At 36.8% G+C, this 18,047-nt stretch overlaps 1 protein-coding gene across 1 annotated transcript in view; it reads right to left on the bottom strand.

Moving 5' to 3' along the window:
- RB1 (RB transcriptional corepressor 1) overlaps positions 1-6,933 on the bottom strand; it is a 148,955-nt gene extending 142,022 nt beyond the window's left edge. The window contains exons 1-2 of the mRNA XM_044668231.1: positions 6,630-6,933; positions 819-945 (exon numbers count right to left, since the gene is read on the bottom strand). Of these exons, the coding sequence (XP_044524166.1) occupies positions 819-945; positions 6,630-6,760 (258 nt within the window). The 5' untranslated portion in view covers positions 6,761-6,933. The remainder of the gene's footprint in view (positions 1-818; positions 946-6,629) is intronic.
- Positions 6,934-18,047: the final 11,114 nt, after the last annotated feature.

Here is an 18,047-nt window from a genome sequence, read left to right as displayed (position 1 = left end):
TTTGTAAAAGTGGGTTTTTGCCCCTTCTTTATTAGCTTTTTGGGATACAGACCCAGTAGTGGAATTACAGGATCAAAGGGTATGCACAATTTTAAAGCTCTTTGGGCATCATTCCAAGCTGCCCTCCACAATGGTTGGATCAGTTCACAACTCTACCAACAATGCATATAAAACACTATTTATTACTTCCAAATGACTAATGTACAAATAAGTATTTTTGATCTGGGATCATCTATAACTTCTAAATCACAAGTCCATTTCCTTGGTTCCCCAACATTAGATATTTACAACTTTCAGAACAGAAGAACTAAAATTCCTTGATAAAAATATCAGAGAACACCTAATTTTAAAAAAATCAAAGTGCCCAAAAGGTAGCAATATACATACAATCATTTATTGGAAGTTACTATTGATAATACTAAGATCACATTCCCAAAAGTCTAACATAAAATTTTGGGACATCCTATATTCTACCACTTTTCTTTTAGCAATTTGTTTTCATACACGTTCAGACCTTTAGAATGCTAGAGATTGATTTGTTTCTTTTTATAAAGGAATTGGTGACGTACAAAAAACAACAAATTATTTTTAATTACTCTAAAAGAGTACCTTCAAAAGAACCTAAAACACAAATTAACTCACTTCTTTATGGTCTTATAGTCAAAAGAAAAGAAAAAAGTACCATTTTATAGGACTTATTTTATGGACTTTCTCCGCTACAGGCTAGCAACACCTATCATCTCACTAAAGAAAACACTATATTCAACATTTGTGACCAGATTTAATAAAAATCTTAAAATTAAGAGAAATATGCTCACCAAAACTCCATCCATAGAAGAAACTTTTTCCCAATTCTCCCACGCCTCTTTCCTGACCCGATTTGGTATCTTTAGTTTCTGACATAATGTAGTAAAATCAGGGTCTTCTGTTTCTTCAAATTCAAGCCTGACAGAAATAAGTATATAAAAGGCATAGAGAAATAAACTAAAGATAAAGTAAAACATTTCTTTCAGACAACTACTGACAACCTGAAAAATAAAATGACATAAGTATTATTAATTCCATTCCTACTATCTAAAAATTTGTGCTTTGTATAATACTATAATAGCATTTATATGGTGCTTCAAGGTTTACAAAAGCATTTTAATGTTATATCATTTTATGTATAGTCTACATATGCTTATATATTTTTTCATTCTCTTTCTCTGATCTTTCCTTTACCACATATCACAATGGTACAAAGTTGCTTGCATGATTCATCAGTACAGACATTAAGGTAACCAAATAGGGTCATTGAGGGAAAAAGTATTTTGAGAAGCAGAGATGAAGAAAAAAGACTACAAGTAATATTACTATAATCAAACTTTGAGTGATTTGTTAACAAAATCCATTTCATTTAAAAATTTCACTGGAAAGTATGTATGCTTGAATATGAGCAATATACTATTAATCTACTTTTCGGTTTTCACTTGACCAAATAATATGTACTGCAAAGCTATAATCATGACTCTACTTTCCCCTCAATCTGTTCTATTTAATTTACTTACTTCTGGGGGAAAAAAGGGCAGCATATCATTACAGGAAAACTGTCCTCTTTCCTAACAAAATTCAGCCTTCCATTTCTTGTCCCCTCCACCCAAAGAAACTAATACAATAGTGGCAACTAGGTGGGCATAGTGGATAGAGAACAAGACTTGGAGTTCAAACCCTGACTCAAGTAATTACTAACTGTAACTTTAGACTACTTAACATCTCTCACCTCAAGTTTCTTTATCTGTTATATATTTTATATATATATATATATATGTATATATATATATATATATATATATATATATATATATATATATATACACATACACACACTCTGGAACCTTTAAAGTGTTTGTACAAATCTAGCTATGGCTAAAATGTTATTGCTGACTGATTCAAATCCATATCAAAATGCTTGATTATTTAACAATGAAGGGTAGTTTTTCTCCAATTAACTCAGTTGAGTCAAGATTCTAGTAACAAGGACAAAACCAAAACTGCTGGAGTAGAATGAGACCCTGTCAGTTCATGAGCTGTCAAGGCACAGAACTACTCCTCAAAGTAAATTTTCCCTCTATGGCTAGAATATACCTGCCTCATTTGAGTGGATAACTTTTGAGTTAGGGTTTTTAACTTTAGGGTTCATATCTTTTTTTGGTCATAGAATCCTCTTTGACAGTCTGGTAAAATTCAGGGATCCCATCTCAGAAGAATGTTTTTAAATTCATAAAATATATAGAATTATATATGGGAAACCAATTATATTTAAAGTACTGCTATCTATCTATCTATCTATCTATCTATCTATCTATCTATCTATCTANTAAAGTACTGCTATCTATCTATCTATCTATCTATCTATCTATCTATCTATCTATCTATCTATCTCTCTATCTATCTATTTTTAAAACAAGCTTACAGAACTCAGTTTAAGAACTCCTATTTTATAATATGGAACCATAACTAAAGGGCTATAAAACTATGCATACTCTTCGATCCGGGAATACCAGGAATACAGGTCTGTATCCCAAAGAGTTCTGAGATAGGATAAAAGAACCTACTTGTACGAAAATATTTTTTAGCAGTTTTTTTTGTAGGGGCACGAACTAGAATCTGAGGAGACGTCCATCAAATGGAGAATGGCTGAACAAGTTGTGATATATAGTTGTAATGGAATAATATTGCTCCATAAGGAACATATGAACAGGATGAATTCAGAAAAACCTGAAAAGACTTATATGAACTAAGGCAAAGTTAAGTGAGCAGAACCAGAAGAACAATGTAAATAGAAACAGAAATACCATATGATAATTGAATATGATGATTTAAACTATAATCATCAAAGCAAGGTTCCAAGGCAATAACCTCAAGGTACTCATGATGAAAAATGCTATATATAGCCAAAGAAGGAATTGTTAAGGGTCTGAATGCAATCAAAGCATGCAATTTTTCACTTTATTTCCTTCATGAGTTTTAAAAAATTTTATGTGTATCTTCTTTCACAACATGTAGAATATGGAAATATGTATTACATGATAGCACTGGTATAATCTATATCAAATTATTTGCCATATGGGGGAAGGAGGAAAAAAATCTGAATCACAAAATGTCAAATAACAATTGTCAAAAATTGTTTCTACATGTAATTGAAAAGAAATTTTAAAGTTAAAAAAGAACTATTTTAAAGTTTAATTATCTATGATTATGACAGTAGAAGGAATAAAGGTAAACTGAATTTTGAATGGCTTGAAATCTGAAGGAATACTTTAAAGGAAAAGTACTGTCATTTTAATTTCCTTCAAAGAATATAAGCTGATAGGGAGAAAAAGGTTCTATTCTTTTTAGCCAGTTCACAATTACATCTTGGATGTTTGTAATTACCTTGCATATTCTCAATCAATTCTTAAGGCATTAGGAAAATACTGCTTTTTAGACAGTTTTTTATTATTATAGAAATTTTTTACTACATATATTATTTCTAAAATATCCCTCCCTTCCCCACTACCCTGAAAGTCATTCCCTTTTCATATGCTTGGCACATAATAAAGACTTAAGAGATATTTAGTAATTGATTTTAAAAAGGAAAAAAGGAATTTAACAAAATCAACCAGCACATTGTGTTTAACAGTTTATGCAACATTCTACCCCCTTTTCAAAGAAGGGAGTAGAATTCTCAGTAGGTAGGCTTAGTGAATATAATTAATTAACAGAGTTCTGTTTCATTTTATTGTAGTTACTGCACATGTTTTCTTCCAGTTCTGTTTACTTCCGAGTTATTCATAGAAGCCTCTTTTTATAAAGTATTAATATCCCATCACTTTCATACTTTGTTTTGCTATGATGAGAATCTACTTTGGTTTTCAGTTCTCTGCTACCAAAAAAAAGTACTTCTATGGGTATTCTAGTATATGTAGTACATTCTATCTTTTACCTCCTTAGGATACATGCTTAGCATCAGGATCTCTAGGTCAAAAGTTATGGTCATTTTAGTCACTTTCTTAGCATAATTACAAATTATTTTCTGTGATAAACAGATCAATTCACAGATCCAGCAATGATGTAGTAATGTACCTTCTTCTCAAATCCCTTCCAACATATTCTCATCTTTTACAATTTACTAGGCAGAAAGTAAAACCTCAGTTATTTTGAATTACATTTGTGTTTCATTTTTGCCTTTGTTTCATCAGCACTTGGCATAGTGTCTCACATATAATAATGAACAAACTTACTAAAATGCTTTCTGAATGATTTCTCTTTTATTAATTTAGAGCAATTTAAATATAGTCATTAACATTTTGCACCTCTTTTGAGAATCTTTGGTTCATATCCTTTGACAACTTAAACACTGTGAAATAACTCTCTATATAGCTTAGAAAATATTTGATGCAAAGTGTTTCCCCCAAAGGACAATTTCCCATCTTATTCTAAATACACTGATTTTGTTTGTGCAAAAGGTTTTCAATTTCATGTACCTGAAATCATCATCCATTTTATCTTTTGTAATCTCTTCTATACCTTGTTTGTTAAGTATTCTCCTGAAAGGGGGAAAAAAAAAACCTTACTTTACTCATTTTTATTATTTTCTGACCTTTTATATTTAGGTCATATTCCATCTTGATCTTATTGTGGTATGTGATGCAAGCTGTTAGTCTAAAAACCAATTTTTTGCTAACTGCTTTCTGGTTTTCCCAGCAGTTTCTGTAGTGCCTTTGTATTGTATGCTGTCTGCCCATGACAAATAGGAATTACTAGTGTTAGGAACAGCAATAGAACTGCTTGATTAGCTAAATAAAGAAAGGCATTTTGTGCTACAGCACAACCTAAAATCTGCCTTCTTGTATTCATTCTTCTTATATTTTTAATTGGGCTATAGGATCATATATTTAAGTCCATTAAAAACAAACTAAATATTAACTCCATCATAGGACCCAATGATAACTGTTTACTGTTTGTTTTTTTAACTGTATATACTAGCATCCATTGTGCTTCAGCAAAGCTGTAAACTTAAATGAAAGTGAATCCTGGCTTCCTTCAAGTCCTAGCCAAAAATCCCTCCCATCTTCTGTAAAAAGCTTTTCCCAATCCCCTTTTAAAGCTGGTGCTTCAGTTGACTATCACCAATCCATCCTAAGTAGATCTTGTGTGTACATAGCTATTTGCATGCTTTCTCCCCCATTAGATGGTGAGGTCCTTGAAGTCTGGGGTTGTCTTTTGCTTTTCTTGTATTCCAAGTGCATAATAGCACAGTGTTTGGTGCTGAATTAATGTTTATTGGATGATTTACTGAAAAATAAAAATACTAAGTATATGCTTTTCAATCTCAAACATAAAGAAAAAATACAAAGAAGAAAACTACTAAGAAGTTGTAACATACTAAATATGACCCTGTTATATTCTACTGTATCCACTAGGGTTGCTCACATAAAGATTTCACTAAGTAAACAACTCCATGTGAGTATCAGTAAGGCATTATTAAACATTCTACAAAACTATACTAAAGGATATGTGACATTGGTGTCTCTATCCACAAAAAATTTAAAATCAGTCAATTTTCACATGCTGATGCAGACCTACACACAAGGATAAATTTCATCTAAATTTGGGGAAGGAAACAAAAATAAAGAACAAATCAGTAGGGCAATCCCTGCCAGCTTTATTTTTTTTTTAAGTGTTTGCCCTGAAAATTACATTATTTCAAGTGTTTCACAAGAGTTTTAAACATGCACCGAGTAGTAAAGTTCTGTTAATGGGCTATTTTCCTTACAAAATACTACAAATAATTTTACATTTCCCACCTAAACATCTTCAAGCATTGCAATACACACCAGACAGGGTTCATTTCTCACAACTTCTCTGCAGTTTTTGTAATACTATAAAAGTGTGAACCTTCATTCTCTGCAGGCAATTAGATGACTGTGCCCTCAATTCCAACAGTAATTGACCCCTCCGTACACACACTGTATAAGCTCCTGCAAAACAGGAACCGATACTTTTTTTTTTTAATTAGCTTTATTCTACAGGAAGTGGCAAGGTATGATATACATACCCAGGCGTTCAATACACGATTTGTCGGTGGGTTTGTGTGTTGTGTTTTCTTTTGTTTTTTAAAATATCAAATCAGGTTGCATTGCCACGGACCCCAAAAATTAGCGAACTCCAACATACTGAATACAACAGAATCCTGGGCAACTCTAGGGAGGAAGCAATGTTCTCTCTTCCCGAGTAAGCATAGGTTCACTCGGAGACCTCCAAGCACGGTCACCATCCTCACCCACCCTAGCAGTCTTCCTCAACAACTGGAAAGGGAGAGAAGCCACCACCTGTCACTTCTTCTCCCCGGGACCCCGGCCCGCCCCACCCACCTGTCAACCTGGGGCCAAGTCCGCCACCAAGAAGCCCCGTCCCAGTGGCCGGATGACCCACGTTCGCAGCTGTCAGCCGGGGCAGGGGCGGGTGGAGGAGGGCCGCCGCCTCCGGGTGACTGACCCCATCGGGCCCCGGGTGCAGCGCCGACGAGCAGCCAGCCCCTCCCTGTACGCCGCGGCGTCCAATGGGCTCCCCCCTTCCCCGAGCGGCTCGGGCCCCAATTCTCTCACCTGACAAGCTGCAGCTCCTCTGGGCCACTGTCTGGCTCCAATTCCTCCTCGCGAGGGGGAGGGGAAGGCGGCGGCGGCGGCGGCGGCTCTGGGGTCGAAGCAGCCGGTTTCCGAGGGGCTTTGGGCGGCATGACTGACTGACGGGCAGGGGCGATGATGGGGTGGGAGGCAAGGGGAGAAGAGGAGCACGCGCGCACGCGCTCTTTCCTCGTGAACGCGCCGCACCACACGCCTCTAGTCCTCTCTCGGCTCCCGTTAGAAAACTTTAAACGTTCCCCCGAAAATAACCCAACAACCCGGAGAACCGAGTCTCCACCCACCTCTCTACCCCTAGCCCGGCACCAAAAGCTCCGCGCTCAACCGCGGGAAAACGTCACTTCCGTTCCTGCGCGTTAAGTCTTGCCAAGTTCCCGGGCCCGCTAGCCGAGCCGGGGAGACCGAGGGGAGTAGGTGCCTGGGCAAGAGGAGGGTGGGGCCACGTCTGCCGGCTGCGGTAATCCGGAGCAGAGTCCTATCCCGGGCCCCCAAGTGCCTAACGGGCTTTCGGTCCTGTCCTCTGCTGAGTTGCCCGGCGGGACAGAGAGAACGGATCTGGCAGCCGACCCTGAGCCCCAGCAGCCAGCCCCGAGCTTACCCCTGACCGGGCTGGGGAGGTCCTTAGATCTTGTTATCTGCAATGCCAGTCTTCCCAGGATGCGTGTCGTGAACACGAGACTGAACTTGGTGGGGATGTCCTCTCCTCCACCTCCATCTCCAGCCTCAGACACTGGCTTTGTGACTCTGTGCAAGTCACTTCATCTCTGTTTGCCGTAGTTTCCTCGACTGTAAAATGGGTCTTTAGGCTGTGTTGTCTCAAATGAAACAATAATTATAAAGTTTATGGCTAGTGCTATATGTGTTAACATTTATCATTAATTGTAAACCACTTAGCACAGTTATTGGCACATAGTAAGGATTATATGTTAGCTTTTCTCATTGTTAATTGTAAAGCGCTAAGCACAATGCCTGGCACAGTATGGGCTATATAAATGTTAACTATTTATTTTAATTAGGAAGCAAAGTGGTACCAGGACTCTGAGGTCTTAGTTTCAAATTCCACTTATGATGCTTACTACCTCTGGGGTCTTAGAGAAATAAATTCATCTTTCTCACCTTAGTTTCTTTAACTGAAAAATGAGAGGTTGGGGGTTGGATAACCTAATGGCTCTTCCTGCTCTAGGTCCAGGAATCAGTGATGTCATAATCTTTTTCAGCACACAACCTTCACTTTGTTCCATCTGAACTGAGTAATACTTAAAGGAATGCAAAGTGGGGTCTAAGAGATAATACTTTCATACAAGAACCTTTCAGGATTTGTAGTTTGGACAAATCCTGAGTTTGCTACTTAATCACCTCAATACCTAGAGCAACTTTTCCCCCCTTTTTTAGTGGTAAAATGAAGGATTTGAACCAGTTTATGTCTGGCCCTTACTGCTCTAAATCTATGATTCTAAGACATATTAAGCAAGTTAATAATTCACTTCCTTGTACTGTGCTTAAGGACCAGAATGAGTTAGAACTGAGTAATAACTGTTGTAAAAAGATCAAAGAAGAGTTGTCATGGATTTTCTTATGAAGGAAGTAGGGTTTTACATGGTCCTGAAAGATAGGACTTAATTAGTTGGAGAAGAAGGGGAAAGGGAATACTTTGTGGGAAATGTAGATTTAGATCTAGAAGTAGCCATAGAACATTATGGGTAAAGGCCTAAGGTGGGAATGCCTGAATGTTTTATAGGAATGGTGCATGGCCTAGCAGAAATAGATAGTCCATAAACTCTAGCCTGAGAACTTTGGACTTTTTCCTGGAATACATAAGAAACCACTGATTGGTTTTGGAGAGGCAGTGTAGTGTAGTGAAAAGTGCACTGGATTGAGACTGAAACCAAAATTAAAAACTTGACAATTACTAAATAGTCCAAATTGTGTGACCTTTGGCAAGTCATTTAACCACTAAGTTTCCTGAATGGATAGAACTAGATAATTTTGATTTCCTTTCCTACTAGGAAATTCAGTGAGTCCATGAGGGTTAGATAGTCCTGTCATTGCCCTTCTCCCTATACTTTCTACCCTCCAGCAACCAATAGTATCAGCTCATTTTTTTTTCATCCTGCTTCATCTTACCTTTCACTTTTACTATCCCTCTTCATTGACCCTTTGATATATCCCATCTGGAAAGAAGTTCTAGTTAATCATATTGGAATTGTCACCAACAAATAGCTCTTGGAATCATAAGATGAAAAAAGGAAGGAAAGGAGAAGAGAAAGAAAGGAGCAGAACCCTGGGCCTGGATATTAGTCTTGGTCTTCTATGCTTTCCCCACCCTTGACTGACTGGAGGAAAATCTCACGGACTCCAGAGGTCCAAAGGACTTCCCATTAGTATCCTTCCGTCACTCCAGGATCAGCTGATGGCAATTTCTGTACCTGGAGCCAAAGACAGATTGAATGTGGTTTCCTGGCTCTTTAAAAAGTCCATCAGAAAAGGTATCTGCTATCTGGAGTATTATCATGCAGAGAAGAATTTCCAGGAGCAGTGAGTTACTCCATCATAGGTGCTCTAAGCTTGAGACCACTTTCTACTTAGCTGTCTTTATACTTGTAGGGAAGTGTATCATAGACTTTTGGGGATACTTTGTAAAATACTTCGTTCTGACAATTAAGTCTGGCTGATTAATTCGTATTAACTGACAATAATAACAGGAAAACACCTGGTAGGAGCTTGTTAGCTAAAGCATTAGGAAAACAAACCCTTTCCCTCCATTCCTGCAGGGTTACCCTTAGCATCCTAAATTTGTAGGCATGTTCTGAGCACCCAACCTTGTCAGTGTGAATGTGACTTGGGATATTAGCTCCAGAATATGTGCTATGGGCATAAATTGAAATAATCCAGTAGATATAGCTTTCTGCACTTGTCTCAGTTCTGTCCTGTAAGGTAAATTGTCTTAGTATTATATTCATTATACAAATAAGGAAATAAGCCCACAGAAGTTAAATGACTTTCCCATGGTCATAGAAGTAGCAACAGAACTGAGTCTATAACATGCTAGGACTCAGAAGGTAAGTTCTCTTTTCATTATATTTGTGACTTGTCATTGCCAACACTAAACAAATTTTATTAGAATGTCAGTATATTCCATGAATACTTTCCCAGAATTCCCCAAGGGTTCTTATCATTAACATATTTCTATCAAATAACAATAATGTCAGGGAAATAAAGTAGTAGAGGCTTGTGAGCTTTTAGGAAAGTAATATTCCAACCCCCTCCAATCCCTGGACTTCATCAGAAGTATTTATTGCCTTAAATCCAAGGAACATTTTACTGGTAGTTTCTGGAGAATGAAGGAGGTTGTCTTTGTTCTGAAAGTCTACATGAGGGCAAAATTCCTTTCTTAAGGAAGTTAACATCTTTTTTTTCCTACTGTTTTGCCAAGATCTGTCCTTTTCTGCTTATCCTTGGTAACTGCTTCATTATTTTCTCTTTCTCCCATTTCCCAAGCTCTATCATACATAGAATTTTAATTTTTTGAGCAACTCATTCTATAGGTAGAAGAATAAAAGTTGCTGGGCTGCCAGGGAGGGGGAGAAGACCCAGTCCTGGGATTTAATCATGATGTGGCCTGGCACTAAGTTGAAAATAAAGGATAATGGATAATGATATTTAAATATATTCACAACTTTTCTACAACCTGCCTTATTTTATATTACTCCCATTTCTATACACACACACACACACACACACACACACATATATTAAAGTCTAGCCAAACTGGCTTTTTACTATTCCTTGTAGTCAGAAAGACCTAGGTTCAAGTCCTACCTCTGACACATTCCATGGATAACTCAGTAAATCATGAAACCTTCTTGTGTATCCAGACAACTCTCTTAGACTATAGGTTGCAGAGGTGTTAGTGATCAATATCAGTGAAATAAGTTTCCATACTCAAATCACAAGCTAGGTTGCATATTTTATAGCTCACAACTCAGCTAACCAGTCTACATATCATATGTTATACTAGGATGAGCACTGGCTTAGGAGTCAGGAAATCTGAGTTCTAATTCCCAATTCCCATGTTGCCCTTTGAGTTTTAATATTCTGATTTTTTTCCAATGCATAAAGGATTGTACTCTGGGTCAGAAAACCCTGTGGTCTTACCTAGCCTCAGTCACTAATGAGCTGTATGACTTTGAGCAGCTCACAACCTTACAGGGCTTTGGTTTCCTCATCACTAAAATAGAGATAATAATAGCACCCATATCTCTGTGCAGCTTCTGTGATTTGCTTCAAGTCTCAGCTAAAATTTCATTTTCAGCAGGAGGCCTTTCCTGAGATTACCATCTACCTATCCATCTATAAATGGATATATGAAGTGCTTAATCAATGCTTATTGACTGATATCTCAAAGGGTTATCATAAAGATCAACTGAGATCATGTTTTAAAACACTTTCCAAACTTTTAAGCAGCATATAAATGCTAGCTATCATTGTTATTATACAATATATCTACAACATTGCCAGTGCTATGCTAGAAAATCAGAGTTCAGAAGATTAAAAATATTTTACCTCAGTCTAATTGCAGTTGCATGTTTATAAAAGTCAATTGACTGAGCTAACAGACAATGAGTTATTACAACTTTACTCCTTTTAGGGTACTGCATGATTGCATTCCTAGCTTGTAAGAGAAGTTTAAGAAAGTATTGACATTCCTTTCTACCTATAGAAAGTATGAAGAAGTTCTCTTCTTCAATACTTTGGACTTGAACCCACATTCTGGTATGTTACTTCCCCACAGTTAGCCACCAATCAATCAATAAACCATGATTAATTGTTTACTATGTGTTAGGCACTGTGCCAAGTGCTGAGGATACAAAAAGATGCAAAAGACAGTCTGCCTTCAAGGAGCTTACAATCTAATGGAGAAGATAACTTGAAAACAGATATACACAGAGCAAGCCATATTTAAGATAAATGGGACAAAATTAACAAAGGGAAGGAAGGCATTGGATGTAAGGGGGATTTGGAAAAACCCCAGTCTCATTTAACCAATTAACACCAATTATTTTTTTATAAAGGGATTTTGACTACAAATATATGGTAAGAACAGAAGTACAATTATTTTGCCTCATGTCGTTACCATATCAGTCCTTGAAGAAAATTAATTCAGACTTAATGTTGTCTCTTATATAGCATGCTTCCTTCCAAACCCACTTTCACGTGGCTGATGTATAGATGAGTCTGTATGATGCAGGACTGGCTCAGGAGATTCTCCCGTACTTCATTCCTCACTATCTAGCTTCTGGAAAATTCTGGCATGGACTCCAGCTTCAAGTGGCTTGTCTTTTTAACTTTTCAAAGCACACAAGGCTACAGCCATCTCTAGTCTCCATTGGTAAAGCAGCAAAGGATGGACACAACATAAACATTCACATTTATCTATATAAAAATATATATGTATATATTGATGAACACATATATGCTTTGGATCTGAACTTCCAAATAAATATTTATGCTGATTGGCCCCTTCTTTACAACGTACAGTCTTAGAGAATTACTCAGAGGACTGAGAGTTCAAGACATTTGCCCAGGCTCATATAATCAGTATACATCTGTCAAAAGTGTAATTTGAATTCAGCACTTTCTAGCTCAAAGGCTAAAACTCTATCCTATACCACGCTGCCTATTTCTTTACATATGTGTGCATATTATATAAATATACATTTTTAGTCCAGCCCAGTGACTTCATTGATCTGGAGAATTCTGGTCTAGAAAATTTTGCTGCCAAAGCAGAGAGGCAATTTTTTGGGGAAGCTTGTTTTCTTAGATATTTATCTAGGTTTCAAAAGGGTGACTTGTTCTTGTTCATGGTCACCAAACTAGCTTTTATCAGAGATAGGACTTAAACAAAGGTTCTCCCGACCCCAGTGATAGTCCCCTATCTACTGTACCATGCAATTTCTATTATATACATATGAGATGTGTGTATGTGTGTATATATATTCATATATATATATTTCTATATCTATGGTGGGGCTGTGTTTGGTTTTTTTTTTTTAATTTTTTTTACATTTTTTAAACCCTTAACTTCTGCGTATTAGATCATAGGTGGAAGAGTGGTAAGGGTAGGCAATGGGGGTCAAGTGACTTGCCCAGGGTCACACAACTGGGAAGTGTCTGAGGCCTGTGTTTGGTTGACCTGTGACTTCACAGGTAAAAAGATTTGCTGATGGGGGCAGCTGGGTAGCTCAGTGGATTGAGAGCCAGGCCTAGAGATGGGAGGTCCTAGGTTCAAATCTGGCCTCAGATACTTCCCAGCTGTGTGACCCAGGGAAAGTCACTTGACCCCCATTGCCTACCCTTACCAATCTTCTGCCTTGGAGCCAATACACAGTATTGACTCCAATATGGAAGGTAAGGGTTAAAAAAAAAATGAAGGCATGGATCTCTTAAGTTCCCTTCCAGCTGATATAGAAATTTTCAACATTGATACAGGTTGCCTAAACATTTATAACTTAGAGTTTTTTAGAGTTGTTTACACAAGTGTATGTGTGGTGCTACCTCTTTTGGATTTTGCAGGTGTATTGGTGGAAAAGGGGGAGAAACAGTTGAATAAGGACCCTTGAAAAAGCAGGAAAGCAGAAGTGGCAGTGAAGACAGAAGTGAAACGGAGACTTTCCCCCTGATGCTTGAAGAGAGCTAAGCCCAGCTGAGTCTATCTGGGCAGATGGCTTATTAAAAAAAAAACAAACCAAAAAACCACAGAACTGGGAGTTGAGAGAAAAGCTTAGAGCCTGCCTTGCCTCCCTGATGAGCTGAAGGAAAGAAGATGCTGCATCTGGGAGCTGAGATGATTGGAGGAAAAGCTTTGCCTCTGAGAGCAGATTGGAGGAAGAGGAACCCTTTGTTGCTAACGGAGCTGGCTGAGGGAGGGGAGGCTTGTTTGCCTTGCCCTTTACTGCCACCTACAGCTGTACAGCGGGAAGCTCACAAGGGGGTGGCTATACATCTACAATGCACTTTTTCAAGGTCCTACAATTTATTCAGGTGAGGGGAAGCCTTACATAGGCTGTTCTTAAGGGTGGATCCTATAGTTTAAATCAGCCAAGATGACCAATGCTTGGCTGAAATTGAGCTGTATTGTATCCGTGTCATTTCCATGATCTTGTAATCTGTCGAAAAGAATTTGTCATAGTTAACCTAAGTTTCTTAGACCAGAGTTATCTGACTCTTCATCGTCCTTTTTACCCCATCTGTCAAGCCCTCTAAATGGTAACAGAACATTATCTTTCCTATAAATTCTCCTTTCTAATCCCACTGCAGCTATCCTAGTTTAGGCCCTAATTTTTTCTGGCCTTGACTATTTTAATAACTTCCTAACTGACTGCAGTCTTCCAAGGTTATCATCATCTGTGTTATGATGTCTTTTGGCATTTTTTTCTCTTCGTTTTATAGTAGTTATTGTTTATATTGTTCTGTTAGTTCAGCTTTCTTCACTTTGTATAATTCTTTCCAAGTTTCCCTAAATTCTTTATTTTTTACAGTATAGAACTATTTCATTGCATTCATATACCGCAATTGTCTAAGCCGAATTAGGACCTACTTTATTTCTAACTTTTTGCTACTGCAAAAAGTGCACCTGATAATATTTTTCCAAATATAGAACTTTTCCCTTTGTCTTTAATCTTTTTGGGGTTTGTTTCCCCAGGCATATCACTAGGTATTGTGGTAAAAGGAGCCACAGTTCACAAATTTGGGATAAATGTCATTTATTGTTATGAAAAATCATGGGAGGGAGAGGTCAATTGACTCATAAGCGAGGCAAGTGAGCTCTTTTCATGCAAGATGTTTCCCATCAAAATATATAAAATAAATAGATGAGAAACAAGAAGCCCTGGGACACAAACTGTTATTTAATGTAGACTGATAAGTATGTAAAGTATGTATATAAAGTATATAAGTATGTAAAGACAGTACATACTTCTCAGATAAGGTTTTGAAATATCTTGCAGTCTTCATTGCAATGATAAGAGGGACTGAAAAGGACAAAAATATGATATAAAAAGAAACTGAGAGGGAAGAAAAAACTTAACACAGAAGACAGTAGATGTGGCTTGCTGGAGTCACTCATATGTCAAAAAGGAGAAGATACAGACTCTCTCTTTCTCTTCATTTCTTTCTTTCCTCTCATCTTTTCCTTCCCTCTCCTCTAAATTAGGTCAAAGGTGTCAAAAACAATTTTGTTCTTTTCAAATCATATAAACTCAATTAATTTCTAACACCCATTCTTGTCCTTCCCTCTGCCTTTAATCATACCATCATCAATGCCTAGAATGGAATCCTTCTACCCCTAAATTCACACATACATCTGATGAAGCCCATCCCTTTCTTTAAAGGAACAGAACCACACAATTATCTAAATAGACACAGAAAAGCCTTTAACAAAATTGCCACACTCTTTTACGCTTAAAATACCACACTCTTTTATGCTTAAAACCCTACAAAGAAGAAAACAAAATTAACAGTATCAAGAATGAAAAGAGCAACCTCACCTCTAATGAAGAGGAAATTAAGGTAATTATTAAGTACTATTTAGCCCAATTATATGGAAATAAATATGGCAATCTAGGAGATATGGATGATTATTTACAAAAGTATAAACTGCCTAGATTAAAAGAAGAAGAAATAGAAAAATAATCCTATATCAGAAAAAGAAATTGAACAAAGCCATCAAAGAACTCCCCAAGAAAAAATCCCCAGGGCCTGATGGATTCACAAGTGAATTCTGTCAAACATTTAAAGAACAACTAACTCCAATACTATACAAACTATTTGACAAAATAAGCAAACAAATATGGTACTGATTCCAAAGCCAGGCAGATCAAAAACAGAGAAAGAAAACTACAGACCAATCTCCTTCATGAACATAGATGCAAAAACCTTAAATGAAATATTAGCAAAGAGACATCACAAGAATTATTCACTATGACCAGGTGGGATTTATACCAGGAATGCAAGGATAGTTTAATATTAGGAAAACCATCCACATAATTGACCATATCAACAACCAAACCAACAGAAATCACATGACTATCTCAATAGATGCAGAAAAAGCCTTTGATAAAATGCAACACTCATTCATATTGAAAACACTAGAAAATATAGGAATAGAAGGACCTTTCCTAAAAATAATAAACAGTATATATCTAAAACCATCAACAAGCATCATCTGCAATGGGGATAAATTAGAAGCCTTCCCAATAATATCAGGAGTGAAACAAGGATGCCCATTATCACCTCTATTATATTAACATTGTCCTAGAAACACTAGCAGTAGCCAGTAGCAATCAGAGAAGAAAAAAGAAATTGAAGGTATTAAAATAGACAATGAGGAGACTAATCTATCACTCTTCGCAGATGACTTGGTGGTCTACTTAAAAAATCCTAAAGAATCAACTAAAAACCTAGTGGAAATAATGAACAACTTTAGCAAAATCTCAGGATACAAAATAAACTCACATAAATCATCAGCATTTCTATATATTTCCAACACATCTCAGCAGCAAGAGTTAGAAAGAGAAATTCTATTTAAAACACCCTAAGTAATATAAAATATTTAGGAATCTATTTGCCAAGACAAACACAGGAACTATATGAACACAACTACAAAACACTTTCCACACAAAACTAGGTCTAAACAATTGGAAAAACCTTAATTGTTCATGGGTAAGACAAGCTAACAAAATAAAAATTAAAATCATGCCCAAATTAATTTACTTATTCACTGTCATACCTATCAAACTACCAAGAAACTTTTTTACTGAATTAGAAAAAAATATAATGAAGTTCATCTGGGAGAACAAAAGAAGAAGAATATCAAAGGAAATATTGAAAAAAATGTGAAGGAAGGTGGCCTAGCAGTGCCAGATCTTAAACTGTACTGTAAAGCAGTGGTCATCAAAACAATATGGTACTGGCTAAGAGACAGAAGGATGGATCAGTGTAATAGTCTTGGGATAAATTACCTTAGCAAAATAGTGTATGATAAATCCCAGCCTTTGGGACAAAACCCCACTATTTGACAAAAACTGCTGGGAAAATTGGAAAACAGTATGTGAGAGATTAGGTTTAGATCAACATCTCACATCCTACACCAAGGTAAATTCAGAATGGGTGAATGACTTAAACGTAAAGAAGGAAACTATAAGTAAATTAAGTGAATATAGAATAGTTTAGCTGTCAGATCTTAGGGAAAGGAAAGATTTTAAGGCCAATCAAGAAATAGAGAATATTACAAAATGCAAAATGAATAATTTTGATTACATTAAATTAAAAAGGTTTTGTACAAACAAAACCAATACAACCAAAATTAGAAGAGAAGCAACAAATTGGGAAAAAATCTTTATAACAAAAACATCTGACAAAAAAACATCTAATTACTCAAATGTAGAAGGAGATAAATCAATTGTACAAAAAAATCAAGACATTGATAAATGGGCAAAGGACATGAATAGGCAATTTTCAGATAAAGAAATCAAAACTATCAATAAGCACATGAAAAATTGTTCTAAATCTCTTATAATCAGAGAAATGCAAATCAAAACAACTCTGAGGTACCACCTCACACCTAACAGATTAGACATTAATAAACTGCTGATGGAGTTGTGAATTGATCCAACCACTCTGGAAGGCAATTTGGAACTATGCCCAAAGGATGTTAAGAGACTGCTTCCTGCCCTTTGACCCAGCCACACCACTGCTGAGTTTATACCCCAAAAAGATCATATGGAAAAAGACTTGTACAAAAATATTTATAGCCGTGCTCTTTGTGGTGGCAAACAATTGGAAAATGAGGGGATGCTCGCTGATTGGGGAATGGCTGAACAAATTGTGGTATCTGTTGGTGATGGAATACTATTGTACTAAAGGGAATAATGAACTAGAGGAATTCCATGTGAACTGGAATGGACTCCAGGAATTGATGCAGAATGAAAGGAGCAGAACCAGGAGAACATTATACCCAGAGACAGATACACTGGGGCACAATTGAATATAATAGACTTCTCTACTAGCAGCAAAGCAATGATCCAGGACAATTCTGAGGGACTTATGAGAAAGATCGACATTCACATCCAGAGAAAGAACTGTGGGAGTAGAAACATATAAGAAAAATAACTGCTTGATCACATGGGTCATTGGGGATATGATTGGGGATGTAGACTCTAAACAATCACCCTAGTGCAAATATTAATGATATGGAAATATATCTTGATCAATGACATGTAAAACCCAGTGGAATTGTTCACTGGCTATGGGAGGGGGTGGATGGAAGGAGGAGAGAAAGAACATGATTCACGTAACCATGGAAAAATATTCTAAATTAATTAA

Source organism: Gracilinanus agilis, chromosome 3, assembly GCF_016433145.1.
Source record: "Gracilinanus agilis isolate LMUSP501 chromosome 3, AgileGrace, whole genome shotgun sequence".
Classification (NCBI taxonomy): Eukaryota; Metazoa; Chordata; class Mammalia; order Didelphimorphia; family Didelphidae; genus Gracilinanus; species Gracilinanus agilis.
The sequence above is the reverse complement of the archived record's forward strand: the minus strand, read 5'-3'. Positions and strand labels throughout refer to the sequence as shown.